Source organism: Suncus etruscus, chromosome 6 (assembly GCF_024139225.1).
Source record: "Suncus etruscus isolate mSunEtr1 chromosome 6, mSunEtr1.pri.cur, whole genome shotgun sequence".
In the NCBI taxonomy this organism is placed as follows: Eukaryota; Metazoa; Chordata; class Mammalia; order Eulipotyphla; family Soricidae; genus Suncus; species Suncus etruscus.
This window is the reverse complement of record NC_064853.1, coordinates 98,997,351-99,023,407: the sequence shown is the minus strand read 5'-3', so window position 1 is coordinate 99,023,407 and position 26,057 is coordinate 98,997,351. Positions and strand designations below refer to the sequence as shown.

The 26,057-nt window shown below is 43.3% G+C and overlaps 2 protein-coding genes across 3 annotated transcripts in view; one reads left to right on the top strand and one right to left on the bottom strand.

Moving 5' to 3' along the window:
- Nucleotides 1-13: 13 nt before the first annotated feature.
- DBR1 (debranching RNA lariats 1) lies at nucleotides 14-20,586 on the bottom strand. The gene is made up of 8 exons (XM_049775976.1): nucleotides 20,331-20,586; nucleotides 19,804-19,928; nucleotides 17,594-17,674; nucleotides 16,400-16,485; nucleotides 13,799-14,023; nucleotides 10,390-10,470; nucleotides 9,959-10,104; nucleotides 14-1,069 (listed from the first exon to the last, which is right to left on the bottom strand). The coding sequence occupies exons 1-8, from the start codon at nucleotides 20,525-20,527 to the stop codon at nucleotides 382-384; spliced, it is 1,629 nt and encodes a 542-aa protein (XP_049631933.1). The 5' UTR covers nucleotides 20,528-20,586; the 3' UTR covers nucleotides 14-381.
- A 4,929-nt stretch (nucleotides 20,587-25,515) lies between these two features.
- ARMC8 (armadillo repeat containing 8) overlaps nucleotides 25,516-26,057 on the top strand; it is a 107,518-nt gene continuing 106,976 nt past the window's right edge. The window contains exon 1 of one of the 2 annotated variants that reach the window (XM_049775962.1): nucleotides 25,516-25,755. In XM_049775962.1, coding sequence (XP_049631919.1) covers nucleotides 25,711-25,755 — 45 coding nt within the window. In that variant the 5' untranslated portion in view covers nucleotides 25,516-25,710. The remainder of the gene's footprint in view (nucleotides 25,756-26,057) is intronic. The other variant, XM_049775961.1, reaches the window with a different exon arrangement.

Genomic DNA, 26,057 nt, shown 5'->3' with positions numbered 1-26,057 from the left:
ATTCAACCCATAAAAAAATAAAAATGCCATATTTTATTATACACCAACTATTTCCAGTGGTAGTAACTACTCGAAGGCAACAATCCCCATCTTTCTCCTCTCCAAGCAAGTGCGATCTTATGAAAGAGTTCCTGGCACAAAGTTGGTGTTCAATGCTTGCTGAAAAAAATGAACACACATCTTCAATGCAAAGATACCCAATTAAGTAAATCATTTTAATTTTAATACTCCCTTCAAAGCATACAAAGTTCTAAAAACAGTTAATACCTAAGATTTCTCAAATGAATTCATTATTATAGAGTTAAGTCTTGAGTCAAAAATACAGCTCTACAAATACAAAAACCACACATCTACAAAGGATCCCAAATTAGGCCTGGTCCCTCATGCTGTGTCCTCATCTTCCAGTGCAGCATAAATAGCTTGATTGCGCCTCTTAATTTTCTTTCTCTGTTCAGGTTCATGTTCATCACTCAGCCTCTTTGGTGGTACTTGGGTCAAGTCCTTTCCATCTCCCAACTCCAGAGCCTTATCAGACTTCCCTTCTCTGTCAACTGGGGAATCCGATGTGTCATCAGAGGACACAATCATGGAACCTGGCAAGCTTCTGATATCAGAGAAGCTTGCAGAAAAGTCAGATGTAGGATCAGAAGAAGGTTCTACAGATGGGGTATTCATGTCACTGTGCATACTCACAATGCTTTCTTCATCTTCTTCCTCTTCATCTAACATTATTTCATCCGGATTAAATGAGGACAGAGCAGACGTGTCTGTATTGTATTCACTGGGCTCCTCACCTGACTCACTCTCCGCATCGCCCTGTTCCGCAAAGTCACTACAAAACTGTTCTTCTTTGGCATTCTGAAGTCTGACATTGATGTCTGTGATGCCAAGCCGAGCACAAAACTCAGTAGTCTGAGGACTAATTCTATGTACCAACTGCACCTGTGTCTGGGGCTTACCAGGCTCATAACAAGGAGCCGTCATGCAGAAGTTAGATGGAACTTTGAGGTTATGATTCAGTTTTTCCAGGACTTCCTTCATTGTTTCTTCTGTTGCACTATAATCCCACCTGCAAAAGTCCAAAATAACTAATCAGCCCGAGCCAAGGGATTCTGAAATTCAACTATGAACTTCAAGTGCAAGGGCAAAAATTAGAGCAGCCATCAAAATGCCAGTTAGTAAAATAAATTAATTTAACAAAGGACCATTTTGTCATGCATGGAATGGGAAAAACTACTCATCCAATATCTATAATATTTAAGATATAAAGTATACAAATATACTGACAGAACTTAACAAGAAAAAACATCTTACCCCATCAAAAAAATAAGAAAAAGAAATGAACAGACATTTTCTCAAAGAAGAAATACAAATAACCAAAAGGCACTTGAAAAAGTGCTCCACATCAATAATCACAAGGGAGATAGATGCAAATCAACAACGAGGTGCCATCTCATGCCAAAGAGACTTGCACAAATCACAAATAACAAGAACAATGAGTGCTGGCTAGGATATGGAGAGCAAGGAACTCTCATTCACTGCTGATGGGAATGCTGTCTAGTCCAGCCTTTATGGAAAACAATATGGAGATTCCTCAACACTGGACATTGAGCTCCCATAGGATCCAGCTATACTACTCCTAGGGATATAGCAGGAACACAAAAACACAATACAAAAATGCCTTCTGCACACCTATATTCAATGCAGCACTACTTACAATAGCCAGATCTGGAAACAACCCACATGGCCACAACAGATTAATGGCTAAAGAAACTGTGTTACATATATACAATAGAATACTATGCAGCTATTAAAAAAAAATGAAGTCACACAATTTGCCGATACATGAATGGATATGGGTATTATTATGTTGAGTGAAATAAGTTTGAGGGAGAAAGATAGGCAAAAAATAGTCTCACTCAACTGTGGGATTTAAGATAAATGAATGACAATATAGTAATAATACCCAGAGACAATAGAGATGAGGGCCAGAAGGACTAGCCCATGATATGAAGCTTACCACAACCACAAAGAGCTTGGTAAGTGCAGCTAGAGAAATAACTACACTAACAACTACCATGACAATGATAAAGAAATATAATGCCTGTCTCAAAGACAGGCAGGAGATAGGGGAGGAGGAAAATGGGAGACATTGGTGTAGGAAAGTTTAACTGCTAATGGTGAAGGTTTTATAGCTGAATCCCAATTACAAACAAGTTTATAACCACGGTGCTTAAATAAAGAAATTACTTTCGGGCCCGGAGAGATAGCACAGCGGCGTTTGCCTTCCAAGCAGCCGGTCCAGGACCAAAGGTGGTTGGTTCGAATCCCGGTGTCCCATATGGTCCCCCGTGCCTGCCAGGAGCTATTTCTGAGCAGACAGCCAGGAGTAACCCCTGAGCACCGCCAGGTGTGACCCAAAAACCAAAAAAAAAAAAAAAAAAGAAATTACTTTCACAAAAATAAATAAATAGGGGCCGGAGCTATGGCGCAGTGGTAGGATGTTTGCCTTGTACCCACTAACCTAGGAGGAAACGCAATTCGATCCCCCGGCATCCTATATGGTCCCCCAAGCCAGGATTTCTGAGTGCATAGCCAGGAGTAACCCAAGCATCACCAGGCGAGCATCACCAGGTGTGGCCCCAAAACCAAAATAAACAAACAAAAACTTTAAAAAAAAACCACCTTTTTTTTTGTTTTTGGGTCACACCTTGCAACGATCAGAAATCACTCCTGGCAGACTTGGGGGACCATATGGGATGCCAGGGATCTAATCTGGGTCAGTCCAGGATCAGCAGTATGCAAGGCAAATGCCCTACCACTATGCTATCACTCTGGCCCCCAATAAGGACCATTTTTAAATGAAAAAAATTCTTAGAAAAAGTGGTTTTTTTGGACCAAAGGTAAGGTCCAACATCCATTCTTGATTAAAAAAAAAAACTCATCAAGATGGGAATAGAAGGAACTTTTCTCAGTATAGTAGAGGCAATCTACCACAAGCCAATGGCAAATATTATTCTTAATGGAGATAAATTAAAGCCTTTCTGTAACCCCTCCCTTAACTCCTCTTATCATAGCTGGGAGGGGGTCTGTGGTTGCTAATAAAGGGGTTGTCTCAGGGGTGTAGAGGGGATTGAGAAAGATTTAGTGGGGGATTCAGGAAGAAGCAGTGAAAGGAGTTGACAGGATGGAGGAATAGGAAACAGGTTGAGATGCTGGGTGGCTGAAGTAGCCTGCTTAAAAGGTTTAAGCTTAGGAGCCGCACATGGTGGCTGAGGCCTTAATAAAGCTGATGTCTCCTAGAACCTGATGGCAGGTGAGTCTTTTTCTCGGTGCTACCCTAAACCCTGAGACCCACCGGCTGGAAGGGAATGCAGGCGCTTGGCCCAGGCTGGCAGAGAAAGGCCTCACCATTCATCCATCACCATCCACAACCATCCAGGACTCTATAATTAATATGTATTTCTACACCCTTCCTCTAAAATCCAGTACAAGACAAGGCTGCCCTCTCTCACCACTACTATTCAACATAGTGCTGGAAGTTCTTGCCATAGCGATCAAGCAAGGAAAAGATATCAAGGGCATCCAGATAGGAAAGGAAGAAGTCAAGCTCTCACTGTTTGCAGATGACATGATACTATATTTAGAAAACCCCAAAGACTCTACCAAAAAACTTCTAGAAACAATAGATTCATATAGCAAAGTGGCAAGCTACAAAATTAGCACATAAAATGGCCTTCTTATACACAAATAGAGAAGAAATGGATATCAAAAAAATCCCATTTACATTAGTGCCACACAAACTCAAATATCTTGGAGTCAACTCAACTAAAGATGTGAAGGACTTATACAAATAAAATAACAAAACCCTGCTTTAAGAAGTAAAAGAAGATACACGGAAATGGAGGCATATACCCTGCTCATGGATTGGGAGGATTGACATCTTTAAAATGGCAATACTCCCCAAAGCGTTGTACAGATTTAATGCAATCCCTCTAAGGATACCCAGGACATTCTTTAAAGAAGTGGATCGAACATTCCTGAAATTCATCTGGAATAATAAACACCCAAGAATAGTTAAAGCAACCCGGAGGAAAAAGAAGATGGGAGATATCACTTGCCCAACTTTAAATTGTATTACAAATCAATAATCATTAAACCATCAATAATCATTAAAACAGCATGGTACTGGAATAAAGACAGACCCTCAGGCTAATGGAATAGACCTGAATATTCAGAGAATGTCCTTCAGACATACAATCAATTAAACTTTGATAAAGGGGCAAGAAATGCAAAATGGGGCAAGGTAAGCCTCTTCAACAAGTGGTGTGGGACAACTGATCAGCCACATGCAAAAAAACAAACTCAGACCTCTATCTAACACCATGCACAAAGGTCAAATCCAAATAGATTAAAGACCTTGATATCAGACCCAAAACTATAAAGTATATAGAATAAAACATAGGCAAAACAGTCCATGACGTTGAAACTAATAGCATCTTCAAGGAGGAAACACCACTGCAAAAATAAGTGGAAGCAAAGATAAACAAATGGTATTACATTAAACTGAGAAGCTTCTGCACTCAAAGGAAACAGTGACTAGGGTAAGAAGGTCACCCACAGAATGGAAGAAACTATTGACATAACACCCATCAGAAAAGATTTACAATAATCTGACAAAACTTAACAAGAAAAAAAATCTAAAACATCAAAAAGCAGGGAGAAGAAATGAACAGATATTTCCTCAAAGAAATACAGACGGCTAAAAAGGACATGAAAAAATGCTCCACATCACTTATCATCAGGGAGATGCAAATGAAAACAACAATGAGATATCTCAAGCCACAGAGACTGACATACATGACAAAGAACAAGAACAATCACTGCTATCATAGAAGTGGTGAGAAAGGAACTCTACTCATCTACTCATCTACTCCAGCTGATGGCAATGTCGTCTAGTCCAGCCTTTATGAAAAACAATACAGAGATTCCTCAAAACACTGGACATTGAGCCCCCATAGGATCCAGCTATACTACTCCTAAGGATATAGCCTAGAACCACAACAACACAATATAATTATGCCTTCTGCACATCTATATTTACTGCAGCACTATTTATAATAGCCTGAATCTGGTAACAACCCAGATGCCCCACAACAAATGAATGGCTAAAGAAACTGTGGTACATCTATACCAGGGGTCTTCAAACGGCCCGCAGAGGAGTCTGATCCGGCCCGCCAGCAGTGAGCGCTGTTTGGTTGCCAAGATACCTGCCAGCATATACATTCAGTGTATATTCAAATATCAGGAACCATGCACTCAAAATGGTAACCATCTTTGGTAGCACTTATGCCTGTGAACAGACTTTTTCAAGAATGAAACATCTGAAATCTCCAACCAGATCAAGATTAACTGATGCCCACTTACATCACTTGTTACGACTGGCAGTGACAAATATGGAACCGGACATTGACCATCTCTTTAGCCAATAGCAGGCCCACAGTTCCCATTGAAATACTGGTGCGTGATCTGTTTATTTATAAATGGTTTTCATTTTATTTATATAAGATATGTGCAGTGTGAGTAGGAATTAGTAGCTCATATAGTCCAGCCCTCCAACTCTCTAAGGGACCGTAATCCGGCCCCCACTTTAAAAAGTTTGAAGACCCCTGATCTATACACTAGAACATTATGCAGCTGTTAGAAGAAACAAAGTCACGAAATTTGCTTATACATGGATGTATTTGAAGACTTTTGTTGAGGAATAAGTCAAAGGAAGAGTGATAAGCACAGTATAGTCTCACTTATATGTGGAATTTAAGAAAAATAAAAGATAATAATACCACTCAGAGATAACAGAGATGAGGGCTGGAAGGACGAGCTTATCACAAAGAGTGGTAAGTGTAGTTAGAGAAATAACTACACTAACAGCTACTATAATAAAGATAAAGAGAGAAATACAATGTCTGATTTGAAGACAGGCAGGGGGAGGTGGCAGGTAGAGAATGGGGGGGGACAATGGTGGTGGGAAAGTTGCACCAGTGAAGGGAGGGTGTACATTTTATGGCTGAAACCCAATTATGAACATGTTTGTAGTTACGATGCTTAAATAAAGATATTATTAAGCATAAAAATATATATAATCCTTAATATTTTATTTTTTAACTTTAAACTGTTTATTGTGGCATGGTTCATCACAACTCCCAAATGGAAACATTCTAAATATTAATCACCAATGAATAAATTAATACAATATGATCTATTATATAAAGAACTATATTTTCAAACATTCAGGAATGAATACTGGTATATGCTACAATGAGTCTTGAAAACATTTTTCTAAGAAAACCCTAAATAAAAAAACAGCCCAAAAACCATTTTGCTAACTGGGAAGAGCACATACTTTTTTATTTCATTTTTATAGGTGTTCAAAGTATAAAAAAGTTCAAACCTATAAAAAAAGATTAGTGATTGCCAGGTGCTAAGGAATAACGGTTATAAGGAGTGAATGCTTATGTGTACTTTGGAGGGGCGGGGAGTTTGGGCCACACCTGGCATACCTGAGGCGATATTTCTGTCTCTGCACTTAGGAATTACTCGTGATGGGTTCAGGAACCATATGGGATGCTGGGGATCTAATCCCACCACATGACCACATGCAAGGCAAGCAACCCACAATCTTGGGCCCTGCGTACCTTGTTATAAATGGAAAAATGTTATGAAATTAGAGAGCTTGCCCTTGCACATGGCTGACCTGGCTTTCATCATCTATCCTCAGCATCCTATTATATGTTTCCCAAACTTCACGGGAATGATGCCTGTTTATAGAGCAATAATCCTTAATTTTCAAGCTTCACATGAAGATTAAAATTTCCCTAAAATCAATATGCTTGTTTTTATTAATGTCATTAAAATAGAATGACAGATTCTTTGAGTTCCAATTTAATGGTGCTCCTATATTATCTCTACTATTCTAAAAAAAAAACAATTAAATTAAAAAATAAGACATTTAGTAATCCAAATGGCAAAAAACAAAGAGATGATTTAAAGAAGGGAGAAGAAAAAAAAAATTCAAGCATAAATCAAAAGAACATAAGAATCAAACCAGATCTTCCATTTGAAACAATCCAGGCAAGAAAAGACTGGAATGACATATTCAAACTGCTAAATGAAAGGAACTCCCAACCTAGAGTCCTCTACCCAACAAAACTCTCATTTACATGGGAGGGAGGAATAAAAACATTCTCGGACAAAAAAGAACTCAATATTTGCACTAACAAAAATGACCCTAAATGAATTACTCAAAGAGAAATTACACAAACCAAATGTCCAACTGTAACAACAACAACCCTACACAATTTAATGGCACAAGAACTTTTTCTGTCAGTAGTTTCCTTAAATGTCAATGGACAAAATTCTCCCATCAAAAGGCACAGAGTAGTGAGTTGGATCAGGAAACAAAATCCAGCTATCTGCCTACAGAAGGAAACACACTTAAAATTTCAGGATAGTCACAGCCTCAGAGTAAAAGAATAGAAAAAAATTATACAAGCTCTAGGAAAAGAAAAATCTGGTACAGCCATACTTATATAAGACCAAATTACATTCAACCTTAAGAAAGTACTTAGAGGTAAGAATGGACACTACTTATTGATCAGGGGAATGATAGACCAAGAAATACTACCTCTGCTCAACATTTACACACCAAATAGAGTCAGCAAGTATGTAAGGCTTTTGCTTACAAACCTAGAGAAACATATGGACAGAAACATGATAGTAGTGGGAGATTTCAACATGCCACTTTGCCACTGGACAGATCCCAAGCCAGAAGTGATTTCTGAGCCAATAGCTAGGAGTACCCCTGAGCATCACTAGGTGTGGCCCCAAAACAAAACAACAGCAGCAGCAACAACAACAACAAAAGCCTACCTTTTAGTTTTGTTTTGTTTTAGTTTTGGGGCCATACCCTGTGGTGCTCAGGAATTACTCCTGGCTCTGGGCTCAGAAATCGCTATTGGCAGGTTTGGGGACCATATGGGATGCAGGGATTCCAACCACCATTTGTCCTGGATCAGCTGCATGTAAGGCTAATGCCTTACCATTTTGCTATCTCTCTGACCCCAACAGCCAACATTCTTTTTTTTTTTTTTTTTTTTTTTTTTGGTTTTTGGGCCACATCCAGTGGCACTCAGGGGTTACTACTGGCTATCTGCTCAGAAAGAGCTCCTGGCAGGCACAGGGGGACCATATGAGATGCCGGGATTCGAACCAACCACCTTAGGTCCTGGGTCAGCTGCTTGCAAGGCAAACGCTGCTGTGCCATCTCTCCGGCCCGAACAGCCAACATTCTTAATGGCAAAAACCTGAAAGCATTGGGGGGGGACCTGAAAGCATTTCCACTAAGGTCAGGAACTAGGCAAGGCTGTCCACTATCTCCACTCTTACTTAAGATAGTATTAGAAGTTCTAATAGGGCCCGGAGAGATAGCACAGCGGCGTTTGCCTTGCAAGCAGCCGATCCAGGACCAAAGGTGGTTGGTTCGAATCCCAGTGTCCCATATGGTCCCCTGTGCCTGCCAGGAGCTATTTCTGAGCAGACAGCCAGGAGTAACCTCTGAGCCCTGCCAGGTGTGCCCCCCTCCCCCCAAAAAAAAAAGAAGTTCTAACAATAGTAGTCAGACAAGAGAAGAAAATCAAAGGAATCCAAATCGGAAAAGAGGAAGTCAAACTATCTCTATTTGCAGATAGCATGATGATATATATTGAAGACCCCAAAAAGCTCCTAGAAACAATAAACCAATACAGCAAAGGGGCCAGCCACTAAGACAATACACAAGACAGTTGCATTCCTATATACAAATAACAATTCAGAGGTGAAAGAGATCAAAGAGTCTATCTATCCCATTTAATTTTTTTTGTTTTTGTTTTTGGGTCACACCTGGCAGCACTCAGGGATTACACCTGGTACTACACTCAGAAACTGCTCCTTGCAGGCTTGGGGGACCACGTGGGATGCCAGGATTCAAACCACCGTCCTTCCACATACAAGGCAAACACTCTACCTCCATGCTATCTCTCTGGCCCTCTATCCCATTTAAAATAGTGTCTAAAACTGTCAAGTACCAGGAGCTGGAGAGATAGCGTGGACGTAGGGTGTTTGCCTTCCATGCAGAAGGACAACAGTGGTTTGGATCCCTACATCCCATGTGGTCCCCCAAGCCTGCCAGGAGCAATTTCTGAGCATAGACCCAAAAAAACAAAAAACAGAAAAACAACCAATTATCAGTACCTAGGAATCAATCTAACAAGAAAGGAGAGAGATGAATACCAGGAAAACTTCAAAACACTTAAGAAGTTAAAGACGTAAGGAAATAGAGAACCATTCCATGCTCATGGATTGGAAGAATAAATATCAAAATGATCATCTTACCTAAACTACTATATAGATTCAATGCACCCCTATTCAAATCCAGACAACATTCTTTAAGGATTTAGATCAATGATAAAGTTTGCCATGGAACTATAAAAGACCTATGGTAGGGGGCTGGAGCAAAAGCACAGTGTTAGGGCATTTGCCTTGCAACACAGCTATAACTCAGGACGGACCCAGGTTCAATTCCCAGCACCCCATATGGTCCCCTGAGCCACCCAGGAGCAATTTCTGAGTGCAGAGCCAGGAGCAATGCCTGAGCGCTGACAGATGTAATCCAAAAAATAGCAAAATGAGGGGCAAATATTATGCACAGGGGGCCAGAGAAATAGTACAGTAGGTAAGGTGTTTGCCTTGCACATGGTTGACCTGGGTTTGATCCCTGGCACCCGTATGGTCTCCTGAGTCCCACCAAGAGTCATCCCCAGAAGAAGAGCTGGAAACAATCCCTAAGACCACTAGCTGAGGCCCAAAATAACCAATTATGCATGCAGTAAAAACACTAAGTTCTACACAAAGACAGGCCTACCTGGTATGCAAACCATTATTCTCCGGCATATTCCACAGACGCTCAGTCACGTTACTGAGATCATTAGTAGCCCTGAGAACAGAGAGCCATTCAACATCATACTCCAGATCATCAGGAGCCCCAGGTTCATGTTCTATTTCTATTACCTACAGGAATAAATAGTCATTTTAAGACATATGTATTTTAGTATTCCAAAAATTCCCCAAATAATAAAAGGTAAAACAAATTTAATTTCATAGCCTAAAAAACAATCATGTATTCCTTAAATATCCCTTATGTATTCCTAAAAAACCAATGAAATATCCCTCAAAGAATTCTTGAAAGATTGAATTAGAGAGCATAAGTAAATTCAGGAAGGGAAAATCTGCCATTTTTTTTAAATCACTGCAAAGATAAGACCACACTACCAAGATATTTCATTTCCTTTTTACCTGAAGGAAGTCTCTGTGTGGCAAGCATTTGTCCAAGGCTAAAAATTTTGTTGATTTGGATGTCTGTTCGTTATCCTTGACCTAGACAAATGATTTTAAAAAGTATTAAGAACAATGATTTATAAAAGTTTATGGGAGGTGGAGCAATAGAAGAGCAGGTAGAGCATTTGCTATGCATGCAGCTGGTCTGCATTTGATTCCAACATCCCATATGGTCCCTCTAGCATTAGTAGGAGTGATCCCTGAGTGTAAACCCTGATTGGCCAGGTGTGCCCCCCAAAATAAAGTGAACTGACAGATTTGAAAAAAAAAACACCCAAATACTCAAAAACAGATAAAGTGGCAAAGAGTATGCTACAGTTTGTTACAAGTTGAATGAAATTAGAGGGTATCATGTTAAGTGAAATTAGTGAAAAAGAAAAGGTCAAATGAATGAGGTCACTGGAAGACACTATTTAAAGAAAAAAACAAGGGAGCAGTGATACTAAAGACAAGCACTCTGTGGACTCTGACTATCTGACTAGTTAACAAGCAGGGATAAGGATCACAAAGAAAAACCTGGGGCTGGAGTGATAGCACAAGAATAGTGCGTTTCCCTTGCACGTGGCTGACCCAGGACAACCCAGGTTCCATTCCTGACATCCCACATGATCCCGCTAGCCTGCCAGGAGTGATTTCTGAGCACAGAGCCAGGAGTAATCCCTGAGCGCCAGCTAGGCGTGGTCCAAAAAACCTAAATAAATAAATAAATGTTTTTAAAAAAAAAAAAAAAACAAAACAAAACAAGGGGCCCGGAGAGATAGCACAGTGGCGTTTGCCTTGCAAGCAGCCGATCCAGGACCAAAGGTGGTTGGTTCGAATCCCGGTGTCCCATATGGCCCCCCATGCCTGCCAGGAGCTATTTCTGAGCAGACAGCCAGGAGTAACCCCTGAGCACTGCCAGGTGTGGCCCAAAAACCAAAAAAAAAAAAAAAACAAAACAAAAACAACAACAAAGAAAGACCTCTACAAGAAGTGACCCTGGAAGAGTGGATATGGGGCAGAAATTTATACACCATATGCATGAATGTAAAGACTACTGCAGCCTTGTTACCTTAACTACAATGTATTTTAAAAAGTAAATTGCCAGAAAGAAATGGATTGGGAGGGAGCATGGTCACAAATATGAAGGTCATTTTGAGAACATGAAAAGCTTGACAGGGCAAAGACAAGACGCAAAGGAAAACAGTATGGAAGCTAGTCACACAATGTTCTGTTGAGGACCAGGGACCATTTCAGTGCAGGAAGAAAGGAGAGTGGGGCAAGGTACAAAGGTTGAGAGCCCAGGCAGAACAGAGGGGAGATTTGGTGCTGGAGAAGCCCAGAAACCAGGATAAACCCTGTCCTAAATGCAAGACCCAACCAAGTCGCTGAAGTTGAGAGCAGAAGATGGTTCAGGCAAGACAGCAAATCAGAAGCTCCACTAGAAACCCAAGAACACCATGAAGTGAAATATTAGGTTGATTTTCCACAAACCCCAGCGACAGAGCAAGATTCCCATGCCCCCAATGAGGGTAAGACGAGAGACACAAATCAGGTAGTAATTCCAACACAGGAAATCATGCACACATGATTGGGAAAGAACAACAGGCCAGGAACCCACACTGCAAGCTGAACCCCCCAAGGCAGCAACTCCACCACAAGGTGGCTAGCCAAGATGGCGGCTTTCCCTAGGGCCTTCCCAGGGAGTTTTTATTGAAAAACAGAGTGAAATCAGCTAACACCATGAGACCTAAATGATGGGAGACAAACCACAGAAACCAAAAGGGCCCAGAGGCCATGAACGGCTACCGGCACCCCTATCTCTGGAGGAGGGGAGAAGCCATGCAGAAAGAGCTATTGGAATGTCCACGGACAGAACCCTCCACCCCATGCTTGAGGAATCTGCGAAGGGTTCCTTCCAGTTACAGCTGTGCTTGGTCAAGGACACTTGGGAAGCTGCTCACTCAGGGAGAAAAGCAGTGACCCAGCTGCACAGTAAATACCCTCCCTAGGTAGAAACCTCCCAACCTGGGACCCAGCATTTGCTCAAAGTCTTCCTTAGGCAATACAAAAGCCAGTGCTCAGACAGGCTCAGAAGAAAAAGCAGCAACTGCTTATGCCAATCAAAGCCACCATCTGAGTTTATAAAGATTTTTTTTCTCCAAGCACCATTAGTCATGGGAACTCTGCCAAGCATCCCAAGAACTCTGCCAGCATCCTACACTTCCTACTCACCTCAGTAATCAAATTTTTTGTTGTTTTTGTTTTAGGGGTCAAAAATAGCAGTACTCGGGCCCAGAGAGATAGCACAGCGGCATTTGCCTTGCAAGCAGCCGATCCAAGACCTAAGGTGGTTGGTTCGAATCCTGGTGTCCCATATGGTCCCCTGTGCCTGCCAGGAGCAATCCCTGAGTACCACTGGGTATGGCCCAAAAACAAACAAACAAAAAAAAATAGTAGTACTCAGGGGGCAGGAGAGATAGTATGAAGGTAGTATGTTTGCCTAGCATGCAGAAGGACGGTGGTTCGAATCCCGGCATCCCATATGGTCTCCTGAGCCTGCCAGGAGCGATTTCTGAGCATAGAGCCAGGAGTAACCCCTGAGCGCTGCCGGCTATGACCCAAAAAAAAAAAAAAAAAAAAAATAGCAGTACTCAAAGGTTACTGCTGGCTCTGCACTCAGGAATTACTCCTGGTGGTGCTCAGAGAAGTTTAAGGAATCAAAGCCAGGTCAGCTGCATGTAAGACAAGTGCACCACCCACTATACTATCTCTCTGGTCTCCGTCATCAAATCTCGATGCTCTACTTCCAAAATCTCTTTAGAATACGCTTCATTCTGTGTCTCCTACCTCTTTGGTTCAGGTTAGATGTTCATTGTTTGCTTAAATAGCAACACCCCCTCCTTCACTATGCCCAACCATATACAGCATTGCTGTCAAGCAGAATAGGGCTGCACCTTTCTCTAACCTTCTCCAGCCTTTGGCCATCCTCATCCTGTTCTAGGCTCATCTCTCCACAAGGCTAGGCACAGGAACTAACCAAGCTTCTCCAAATGCACCAAGCATAAAGGGAGCCTTGTAATCCTCTCCTCCATCTCTGCACCTGTCTGTCCACATTCCCAACTCACTGGTCTGCTCAAGAGACTCCCATGGCATCCTTGAGCCAGACCAGTGAGTTGGGAATGTGGACAGACAGGTGCAGAGATGGAGGAGCGGATTACAAACTTACTCCACTGCTTCAAAATGACTCGTACTTTCGACCCCAAAACCAGATTACTCAGACACTGAGCTAACTTCAACTGCTTTCTCTCACTTTACAGCTGTGCCAAGGGACCAGTCCATATGCTCACTAAGTGTTCATCAGATGACAGAAGACAGTGTTGTCTACCTGATGCTGCATTAAGGCTGCAAACTTCACATGCAGGTGTGCAGAAAACCAGTACGTTGGCTTGAAGTGCTCTAACAGTTCGGAAGCAGCTGGACTTCCTAATGTGCTATTTTCTACTTCTTGTCGGAAAAAAGATTTCGTCTTAAGAAGTTGCTTCTTATTTCCATAATGATATATATGTCTGGGCCAATCATGTGATAAGAATATATCCATTGGCTGCTTCAGCTTTAACAGAAAAAGAAAGGAAAATGCATAAGAACAGCAACCACAAGCAATCCTCTCTTCTCAACCACCACACAATCATTTACCCATTGAGAACTTTAGATTTCAGTGTGAGTCATTCTAATGACATTTTATTTAAGGAAGACGCAGAAATACTAAACAATTTACCCAACTCAGTAGAGAAAAAGTTTTCTCCTTGACTCAGAAGTCATCTTACTCTAGAGGCATGACATAATTTAGAATCCCAATCAATCATGGTCTTGAGCATTGGACTTCTAAAATACATAATAGGCCAGAGAGACGGTAAAGCAGGTAAAGCAATTGTCTTGCATGTAGCTGACCCAGGTTTGATCCCTGGCATCTCAGATGGTCCCACAAGTCTGCCAGAAGGTATTCTTGTGTAGAGCCAGGAGCAAGCTCTCAACATCACTAAGTGTGGCCCCAAAGTAATAGTAATAATAATAATAATAATATACCTAATAATTTTATTTTCTTCTCATAAACCAATTTTTTTATTTTTCTGAGATCAATAATGTAATTGATACAGTAATCCCTAAGGTATTTTCCATTTTTCTTTTTAAAAAATGGATTCACATGAGGGTCAGAGTGATAGTACAGCAGGTAGGGTGCTTGCCTTGCACTTAGTCAACCCGAGTTCAATCTCCAGCATCACATATGGCCCCCTGAACTCTACCAGGAGTGATCCGGAGAAGAGCCAAGGGTCACTAGGTGTGCCCCCACCCCCCAGAAAGGGCTCACATAGTATACATTGAACATCTCTCTATTGATGACACAAAATATCCTTCTTATGTTACTGATCCCAATACCTTCAGTTATCTGAAACAGAGTTGGAAAACTGAAGTAACATAAAAACTACTCAGGACAGTAAAAAATAGAACAAAGTATGACAAAACCACTGGGAAGTATACGGAAAATACACAGAAAGGAAAGGAATTTAAATACTACACTGGTTGGAGAGTGAAAACTAGAAAGGAATGCCCACCCAAGACCATATGCCCCTGAGAAGCCTGAATTCATCCAAACTCATCAATATAACTTATCTGCCACTGAAAGCTTGGGAAACCCAGGGCAGGTCACCAATCTGAGCCAGGTCTTCTCATGTCTGATGTAACAGAATTGGAGGAACATCAGCTTTACAAAAATAGCATGAAAGGAATATGTATGAAACATCAAGTGTGAAAGCCTCTAGGCCCAGGATCCAGCATTGAATGATTCTCACAATAAAAACCCAGGTTCTCCTACTCTCCAATTAAGCTAGTGTCTTAATGCTGTCTTCACCATTTTCCCACATTTTCTAGCATTTTCATTATTTATGATTTAATACCATTATATAATTATTTCATTTAAAATGTTAACATTAAACTAAAGCTATAGTACAGCAGTAGGGCATTTGCCTTGCAAATGGTTGTTCCGGGATGGTCCCGGGTTTGATCCCCAGTATTTCAGATGGTCGTCCAAGCCTGCCAGGAGCAATTTTTGAGAGCAGAGTTAAGAGTAACCCTTGAGCACCACCAGGTGTAGCCCAAAAACAAAAACAAAAACAAAAAAAAAAAAGAAGGGAAGCTTGCCTTGCACATAGCCAACCCGGGTTCAAACCCCACATGACATATGGTTCCGAGACCTCCAGAAATGATCCCTGAGTAGAATCAGGAGCAATCCCTAGGTACTACTGGTACTGTGTACTCCCCCAAAATAAACAAGTAAATAAAATAAAAGTTAACATTTTCTGTAGAGTATTACTTTTTCCAAATATATAGTTTATCCTTACCCAGAGCAATATCTGAAATTAGGGATAAAGGGCTCATGAAAATGAAATAATATCCACTAAAAAATATTTTCCTAAAATCAGTGATCCAGAATTTAGTCTTATGCTAAGTTCCTCCCCACAATGGGATTTAGGGATTTCTTTTCCCTTCCTCTTCTACTTTCCAATAAACTTCTACATAAAAAAAATTTGTGATCATCCTAAAAGTAATTGGAGATCCAAATTTTAGAAGTCCTCAACCAAGCACTTCTTATACACTTGTATTAAGACTGATCGAATTCGATCCCCAGCATCCTATATAGTCCCCAAAAACAAACAAAAGAAGAATTCCTTTAAAATGTTCTTAAGCCTGGTACAATCAATACCTTTTTTTTTTTTTTTTTTTTTTTTTTTTTGGTTTTTCGGGCCACACACATTTGATGCTCAAGGGTTACTCCTGGCTAAGCACTCAGAAATTGCCCCTGGCTTGGGGGGACCATATGGTACGCCAGGGGATCGAACCAAGGTCTTGATCCTTGGCTAGCGCTTGCAAGGCAGACACCTTACCTCTAGCACCACCTCGCCGGCCCCAATCAATACCTTTTTTTACATACCTGTTTTAATTTATAGACTTCTATATTTCTCACATGATATATACTCCTTATTGAAGCTGAATTATATGGTGGACACTCAAAATGACCTAAATTGAAAAAGATAAACTGTAATCAATTCCCTTAGACTAAAAATGCAAATACAAACAGATACTTCTCAACAGTAATGTCATCAATTTTTGATTTTCAAAGTTTAATTTAAAAGCTATTCTCAAAATGCAGCATTTCCTATAAATATTAATGAGCTAAAGACTTAAAGTATACTTTATTTTAAAATATATTGTTTATTTAGCTTTAGTTTTCTCTTTTTAACTGTTTTCTCAGTCATAATTGGTGGTTCTAGAGATTACTCCTGGCGATGCCAGAGATCAAACCAGGGCTTAGCTACTTGCAAGACGAACTTCTTAACTCTTGTACTATTTCTCTGGCCCAAATTTACACCGTTTAAATATATATATATAAAAAATAAAATAAAGTAAAAACTATAATCAGAAAAGTAGAGAATTAAAGTGTACCTCCCAGAAAATGAACCAATAAGTACCAACGACTGAGTGGAAACTATGAATAGCTAGAAAGAATGTTCTAAATCCAGATGGTGATATATGTTGCATAGTTCTGTATTTTACTTTTTCTGTTCTGTATATATGTTGCATAGTTCTGTATTTTAAGTTTTTACTTAAAAATTACTGAATTAGGGGCCAGAGAGATAGCACAGCAGTAGGGTGTTTGCTTTGCACGCACCCAATCCAGGACAACTGGTGGCTCGAATCCCGGCATCCCATGTGGTCCCCCATGCCTGCCAGGAGGGATTACTGAGCACAGAGGCAGGAGTAACCCCTGACCACCACTGGGTGTGGCCAAAAAAAACAAAACAAAAATATTTTGTAACTAAAAATAAGGATAGTTAATAAAATAAGTTATTCTTTTTTTTTTTTTTTTTTTTTTGGTTTTTGGGCCACACCCTGTGACGCTCAGGGGTTACTCCTGGCTATGCGCTCAGAAGTTGCTCCTGGCTTCTTGGGGGACCATATGGGACGCCGGGGGATCGAACCGCGGTCCGTGCGCAGGCAAGGCAGGCACCTTAGCTCCAGCGCCACCGCCCGGCCCAAAATAAGTTATTCTTAATTATCTTCAGTACATGCAAGTTCTAAAGTTTAAAAACAATTCTCAGATCAATTATTAATCAATTAACAATACCTTTTCGATAGTCATGAGATTTAAAAATACCAGAAAGTCCGCCAATTCTTATACCTCGATATTTTACCACGCCAGCCAAACCTGCAAAATTGCAATAGCATTACTATAGGCAAAAGCAATAGATAGATGTTTTTAACTACAAAGAACAGTTCATAAGCCTGGAACTCAATGCAAATCTAAAATTATTTAAAAATTTGGTATCATGGTAAGGTTATTCTTTCACATAATAAGGCAACAATATACATGGTTGTCTAGGGAGGGATCAGCATAAAGTAAAGCCCAAGCACTAAGCAGAAAAAATAGCCTGGAAATAAGGGCTTGCCTGGCACAGGCTTGGCCTGAGCTCCATCCCTGGTATCCCATATGGTTCCCCAAGTCTGGCCAGGAGTGATCTAGTCTCTGACTTTTGCTGGGTATAAAATGATTCTATCATTGTACAGTTTGTTTAAATCCTTGTCAATTATAAATATATATAAAACATTACATATTTATGATTATAAATGAAGACATCCAAAAATTAAGTTTAGCTAGAGAGCTGATAGTCTGGAGAGTGGCAAGAGATAATTTAAGGACTCTTAATTTGAATTACCTAACCACAAGTACCAGCAAAGAACACTTTGTTGAAGAGAGTCCTATATTCACTATTTATTTATTTATTTATTTATTGGCTTTTACGGCCACACCTGGTGATGCTCAGGGGTTACTCCTGGCTATGCGCTCAGAAATGGCTCCTGGCTTGGAGGACCATATGGGATGCCAGGGATTGACCAAGGTCCAGTCCATCCTAGATCAGTCGCGTGAAAGGCAAACACCCTACCTCTGCACTATAACTCTGGCCCTATATTCACTCTTTTGTCTGCCATCTCTTCCAGAGGAAGACAATCTAGAAACTTTGCTCTCCCTTCACACAACCAATTCGTCTTGGTTAGCATTTGATAGGTACTTTTGTCTGTCAGCAACATCTGCCCTTCCTCCCATGTTGCCTGACAAAGAACAATAAATAGTGCACTGTGCGAGAGGCTAGGAGCCCCCTGACCCTATGCTTTTCTATATTATGTCTGTCATATTTTCTTGCTCATCATGGCGCCCCTGCTCCAGACCTATTCACCAAGGGCTGGACTTGGGCAATTCACAGATGAAATCATCTTATGGTTGGGATTTGGTCTAAAATATTTGTGGGGTGAGAGTTGGTCTGGCAGGCACACCAAATAGTTGGAATGTGCCTAAAATGCAATCATGAGCAACTTTGTGATTTCACAGTAACATTAAATAAATACAATTTTTTTCAGTGCATGATTTAAAAAAAAATGGGGAAAAATAAAAAGAGCTAGAACAGGGGCTGGAGAGATAGGATGGAGGTAAGGCATTAGCCTTGCATACAGAAGGACTGTGGTTCAAATCCTGGCATCCTGTATGGTTCCTGAGCCTGCCAGGAGGGATTTCTTAGCATAGAGCCAGGAGTAACCCCTGAGTGCTGCCGGGTGTGACCCAAAAAACAAAACAACAAAACAAAACAAAAAAAGCTAGAACATTTGTGTTAGAAGAGCTAGGCTGAGTTCCACTCATTACCACATGACCATTAGCACCACCGAGGGTAGCCCTGACAACCCCAAGCTCCATTGTGTTTAACTGCAAACTGAAGTAGTATCACCTGGGCCCAGGAACGGCCCAGAGCCATTGAGCACAGCTCTCAGCCACAGAGACTCACACCTTAACACTCCCCCAAAAAACCACTCTAGAATCAGAGTGATGATACAAACTTTTTGGTGCTTGCCTTGCATGTGGCCAATTTGGTTAACATCTAATAAGGTCCTGTGTTCCCTACCAAGAGTGATTCCTGAGAACACAGTTAGGATAAATCCTGATTACAGCCAAGTGAGGGCACCAAACGAAAACAAATCCTACTCCAAGTACATCCTCCAGTAAGGATGAGTTTTTTAGCTGGATGATGAGATTCGTTACACGATTCTCTATTTTTGCACACATTTAACAACTTCTATTATTAAATGTTTTTAACTTAATGCAAGGCATGAATAAATTGCAAAATCTTTTTTTGGCAGTTATATATTGTTTAAAGCCCTAGATAAAAAAGGGGGGGGGGGAGCAATTTCACAACTTTTTGAACAAAGAAACGTTCTCCCAAACGCAATACATTTCAAGATGCTACTCTTTCATCCCCTCCAGTCAAGAAATTACCCAGGCACACATACCTAAATAATAAATGTTCGGTGCTACCCAGCCTCCATAAGGTAACTCTTGCAAATGATTTGAGGCCTCATGGTTTCCTCCTATAAAGATCGTGAGAACGGGGGCCTTTTTCTCTCCCGAATAATACCTAGAAGAGAAAGGTAAAGTGGTCGATTGCATGGGAAATGTAGAGGTGCTTAGTACAACCAGACTTTTGAACTCAAGTCAGCTCAAAAGCTCTCTCTGAACAGACAGCTCTGTGCCCATCCTCTTACTTGGCAGTGCAAAAGAGAGGAGACACCGGGAGCGGCAAACCAATGGGCCTGATCGGGCCAAGACTTTCCCACGTTCTCTGCGCCCCCTTTGCAACCAGACCAGGACAGGGGGGTGCGCCTGTCCCCAAGCCCCTCCCCGACCCCAGGCCGCTTCGAGCCCTCGGACACTCCGCAGGGGGAGAGTGGAACGTGGGGGTACAAAGGCCGGGCCGGGCGCTCGGTTCGGGGCCGCGGGGTTCTCCGGACCCCGCGCGCTCGTCGGGCTCCTGACCCACCGGTGGAAGCTCTGCATGTGGCGGTACTTGGGCGGCACGGCCATGCAGCGCAGGTCGGCCTCGTTGCGCACCGCCTGGAAGTCGCCGCAGCACAGCAGCAGGTCGATCGGGCCCGAGCCGCGCCGCTCCGCCAGCGCCAGCGTCTCGTAGAGCTTGTCGAGCTCGCCGTGGCAGCAGCCCGCCACCGCCACCCGCATGCTGCCGCCCGAGCGCCGCGCCCACAGCACCGCGCCGCCGGCCCCGTCCCGCCCGCAGAACTGCGCAGGCGCAGCCGCCGCCGCGCGGGCCCCGAGCCCTATAAAGCGCTTCCGCTCGCCAGATCTCGCGAGAGCCGCGGGGCGGGGCGGGACACGCCGAGCTCCGGACAGCCGGAACTGCGCGGTTAGAGACGCTTGGCCTGCGCGCGGCCTACCCGGTTCGATCCCCGAGCACGGCCCCGAGCGCGGAGCCCGGAGAAAGCCCTGAGCGTTGCTGGGGGTGGCCCAAACCAAGTGGGTGGATTGAGGGCAATCAAAACCGAGACACCCACTAAAGCCCCCAAGAAGTATTTTGTTTGCTGAAGACGTGCACTTAAAATAATTGGGGTACCGGAGAGATAGCACAGCGGCGTTTGTCTTGCAAGCAGCCGATCCAGGGACCTAAGGTGGTTGGTTCGAATCCCGGTGTCCCATATGGTCCCCCGTGCCTGCCAGGAGCTATTTCTGAGCAGACAGCCAGGAGTAACCCCTGAGCACCGCCGGGTGTGACCCAAAAAAAAAATGGGGGTACAATATACAATTAAATAAAGTCAAAGAGATAGAAAAAGATGGAAATCTGGGACCGGAGATATAGCATGGAGGTGGTAAGGTATTTGCCTTTCATGCAGAAGGTCATTGGTTCGAATCCCGGCACCCCATACAGTCCCACGAGCCTGCCAGGAACGATTTCTGAGTGTAGAGCCAGGAGGAACCCCTGAGCGCTGCCGGGTGTGACATTGAGGTTTTATAACTGGACAGTAGAAAATATATTGGTAGGGCACCTGATAAAATCTGAATAAGGTCAATAAATTAAATAGTATTCTGAAGCTGGAAAGACAAGGGAAAGGCACTTGCCTTGCATGTGGTTGATTTGGGTTTCGATCAGGGTTTCGATCAGGTCCAACACACTGTTTCTCCAAGGCCTATATAGAGTAATCCCTAAACACAAAGTCAGTAGTAAGCCCTGAACAAGAGGGGTATGCCCCCCAAAAAAGAACAAAAGACACCTTCCCATTCTAGCTATGCTATAGGATACAGAAAGTTACATTTTTCTAGTGTCTGAGTAGCATTCCATTGTACCTAACAGCACCCTCCCTGGGTTCAGAGCCAGGAGTAAAACCTGAGCACTGCCAGTTGTAGCCCAAAAACAAATAAACAAAAAATAGAATGGAATAAAGGCGAATGAAGTGGTGCAGTGGAAGTAGGTATTTATTGAATGCAGTGTGGTGGGAAGACCACATAGTGGAAGCAAGTGGTACATGCCTGTAGTAAAGAAAGAAGCGAGCTGTAGAATGCAAGCCCTGAGCTTCCAGGTCAGTTTAAAACACAACACTATATATATATATATATATATATATATATATATATATATATATATATATATATATATATATATATATATATATAACTGAAACCCAACTACAAACATGTTTGTAATCATGGTGCTTAAAGATAAAAAATCAAAATCAAAATCAAAACTAAATGCTTTCTCCTACCGCTTGAGGGCAGCACACACTGCCTATAACATTTCAGGAGACTGCCCACCTAGAATCTAAGTAAGGATCAATGTCACAGCGGGATGAGTTCTGGCTCCACATCTTTTGTGGGTGGGAATGCATAAAATTCTTCTTTTTTTTTTTTTTTTTGATATTTTGGGCCATACCTGTTTGACGCTCAGGGGTTACTCCTGACTATGAGCTCAGAAATCGCTCCTGGCTTTGGGGGGACCATATGGGACGCCGGGGGATCGTACCACAGTCCGTCCTACGCTTGTATGCTAGCGCTTGCAAGGCAGACACCTTACCTCTAGCACCACCTTCCCGGCCCCGGGAATGCATGAAATTCTAATGGTGCTAGGGGACCCGTGCAGTGCCAAGGATTGACACCAGACTCCCAATTGCAAAGCATGTGTCCAACCAACTGAACTCTCTCCAATCCTATATTTTACTGATAACTATCAGAAATTTCACTGAAATTTCCTAGTAACAGTCAGAAATTTTGCTGAACTTTCATCATATGGGGAGGACAAGCAACACTACCCATAATTTCATGGCTTCTCGATTTCATTCCTGCATTGTAAATCATGGAAAGAAAGAGCTCTAGTGTTACACTTTTTTCTCCATTTCAAATGCTGCCATTGTTTAGTTAGTGGTAAGGATGTATTTCTATTATTTGGCCAATTCCTCTTTCAAGTCACCTAGAACCACCTGGTGACTTTACGTGTGTCTGTTCCTGTAAGTAATTGACGTTCTTGTCATAGCACTGATATATGTTGTCTTCCAATATATCCATGTATAATACAGAGAAATATGTTTTGTTTGTTATTGATTTTACCTTTGTGGTGAGGCAAGAAAACAAGAGCCTCACATATAAGAAGCATGCACTCTATCATTGAAGTACATTTCTAGGCACATAGAAATGGTATTTAATTTGACAGGGAAGGTGCACATCTGACTTCCCGGGGTATACTCTTGACTCTGTGCTCAGGTGACCAGTCAGGAATCGAACCTGGTCTTCCGACTTATAAGTATTATCTAAATTGTAACTGAACAAATATTTATGAACAAACATTTTGTGCAGAGTAGTGCTCAGTGCTTTGTATTGCCTGTTTTTGTAATACATCAAATTTGTCTGTGGGATTCTTTGTTGTTGTTATTGTTGTTTCTTTGGGGGCTACACCTGGCTGTGCTCAGGGTTTACTCCTGGCTCTGTGCTCAGGAATCGCTCCTGACAGGGCATGTGGGTATCATATGTGCTACTTTGGATTGAATCCAGGACACCTACATGCAAGACAAGTACCTTATCTGCTATACTATAGTCCCTGATGATTCTTGCCTGAAACAATGAAACCTTATACACCTTCAAGTGGTGCTTTTCCAATTGAACTACTGCACGTACATTGTATATTATCCAGCAGGGTTTTCTCACAACAGCAATCCATTTATGAAAAGAGTACCTTCATCTGTTTGTTTCAAGGCTGGAGGTTTACTTCTGATGGTGCTGAGGGGGAAATGTAGTGCCAGTGATCAAACCCAAAGCTCTTGTATGCAAAGCATGAGCTCTGTCCCATTAAGCTGTCTCTCCAGTCCCAGAATCTTGTCTTGTTTTGTTTGGTTTTTTTTTTTTGTTTTTTTTTGTTTTTTTTTTTTTTTGGTTTTTCGGGCCACAGCAATTTGATGCTCAGGGATTACTCCTGGCTAAGCACTCAGAAATGCCCCTGGCTTGGGGGAACCATATGGGATGCCGGGGAATCAAACCGTGGTCCTGATCCTTGGCTAGCACTTGCAAGGCAGACACCTTACCTCTAGCGCCACCTCACAGGTCCCCAGTCCCAGAATCTTTTCTTTTTCATGAACAGGGCTTTATCATAAGAATTTCTGACATGTCAGTGCCTCTGCTTTGTGCACATAATATTTTACACCTTCAAGTGAGCACCTGATGATGTTCTGGTGCATTATTTCCCAAAACAAAACAAAACATGAATAATATGGGGCCAGAGCGACAGCACAGCAGTTAGGGTGTTTGCCTTGCACACAGTCAACCTGGGTTTGATCCTTGTCATCCCATACAGTTCCCCCAAACCCGCCAGAAGTGAATTCTCAGCGCAGAGCCAGGAATTCACATCTGAATGCCGCTAGGTGTGGCCCCAAAACAGAACAAAAGAATAATATCACATAGGTGCAGATCAGCAAAGAGCTCCTGTCTGATATACAACACATTCAAGTTGGGGAAGCAGAGTTGTTAGCAGATAGAAAAATTCTAAACAGAAAATCCTGCTTTTGAAAACCTAAACGAATTTGTAAGGAACACAGATCCTTCAGCAAGGATTGATGTTCTCATAAATATAAAACTCTATCAGCTGGAGAAGAAAGAAAAGGAAAGGCAAGAGGGGAAGCATAGTGTAAGTGAGACTCCGGGATAGGAAACCCGTGGAAGGCTCCTGGGGGAGAGGAAGCAGCCGAAGAAAGCCAGAGAAATAAGATGAATACTAGTGGCTTGCAATTTCATTGCGACTCATCGCAACAGTTGCTACCTAAATAGAAATGTTTCTATTTAATTGACGTCAGTGATCAGCACATTTTTATGTGAGCTATTTAGGAATCTGTCCCGTATTTTTCCTACTTAATTCGGAGACTATAGCAATGCTGGCCCACGTGAAAAATTTCCCACCTGTCAGGCATGTTCTAAGTCTTATTCCCACCCCAACTCCCTTAAGTCTTATTGCAGAAGAGAGAAATGGAAGCATCCCGAGAGGTTTTTTTTTTTTTTTTTATTAAATAAATAGCACTAAAGGAAGCAGCAAGAATCAAGCTCCATTTTTAATAGTATTTATGTGTGTGTGTGTGTGTGTGTGTGTGTGTGTGTGTGTTTTGGTTCACACCCGGCAGCGCTCAGGGGTTACTTCTAGCTCTATGCACAGAAATCATTCTCTGCAGGCTCGGGGGGGGGGGGGGGAGACAATATGGGATGCCGGGATTCAAACCACCGACCTTCGGCATGCAAGGCAAACGCTTTACCTCCGTGCTATCTCTCCGGCCCCTAACAGTGCATTTTTAATAGAATGAATGAATGGCTTGGACAGAGAACGCGCACTGCTAGATCTTGAAGCCTTGGCTTGTGACAAAAGACCGCCAGTGGGGGGAAAAAAATGCAATGACAGCGACACGAGGTGTTTCCCGCTGATGCCGGGAAGAAAGCAGTTCACGAGTCTGGACTTCCAACTCCGCGAGTGGATGCGCGCGCGCCCCGTCCCCGTCCTCGACCCTGTCCCCGCCCAGCCGAGCGCGCCCGCGCCTCTTCCGCGCAGCAGCGACTCTCCGGCTCTCGGCGCGGCTCCGCCCCCGCCCCCCACGCGCGGCAGGTGGGGCCGCCGGTGGCGTCTGCGCATGCGCGTGCGCGGCGCTCCCACCAGCGCGTAGCTGGCGTTTCCGCGGAGACGATTCGCTTCGCGAGCGGACCCCGCCGCGCTTTCGGGCGCCCCACCGCCGGCCGAACCGTGCCCGCCTAACCCCGGGCGGGCTGCCGCGCCCTCACGTCCCGACTGCGGGCTGCCGGCGCGCGGCCGCGGGCCCGCCGGTGCGTGGCGAAAGTGCCGACCCCGCGCGGAGTGGCGCGGCGGCGCGGGCTGCACCGGCCGGGCCAAGATGGCGTGCCTGCTGGAGACCCCGCTCCGCATGAGCGTCCTCTCGGTGAGGCACGGCGCGGCACCGCGCGCCCGCCCGCCCGCCCGCACCCACCCAGGGCCGGAGCTCCGTCCCGTCCCGCTCGCGCCGGGGCCGGGAGGGCCGGGCGGGCCGCGAGGGCGGGCGGCGGCGGGACCCGGCCGGGCGCTCCCACGGAGGCGGCGCTCGCTCGCTGCGAGCGTCCGGGGCGGGGCGGGGCAGCGCACGGGCCGGGTGAGCGTCCGAGCGTCCACGCGCCTCCGAGGCTGCCACCGCTCGGGCCGGACTCGGGGCCGGGTCTCGGGTCTTCCAGTCCGGCGGGAGAGCGA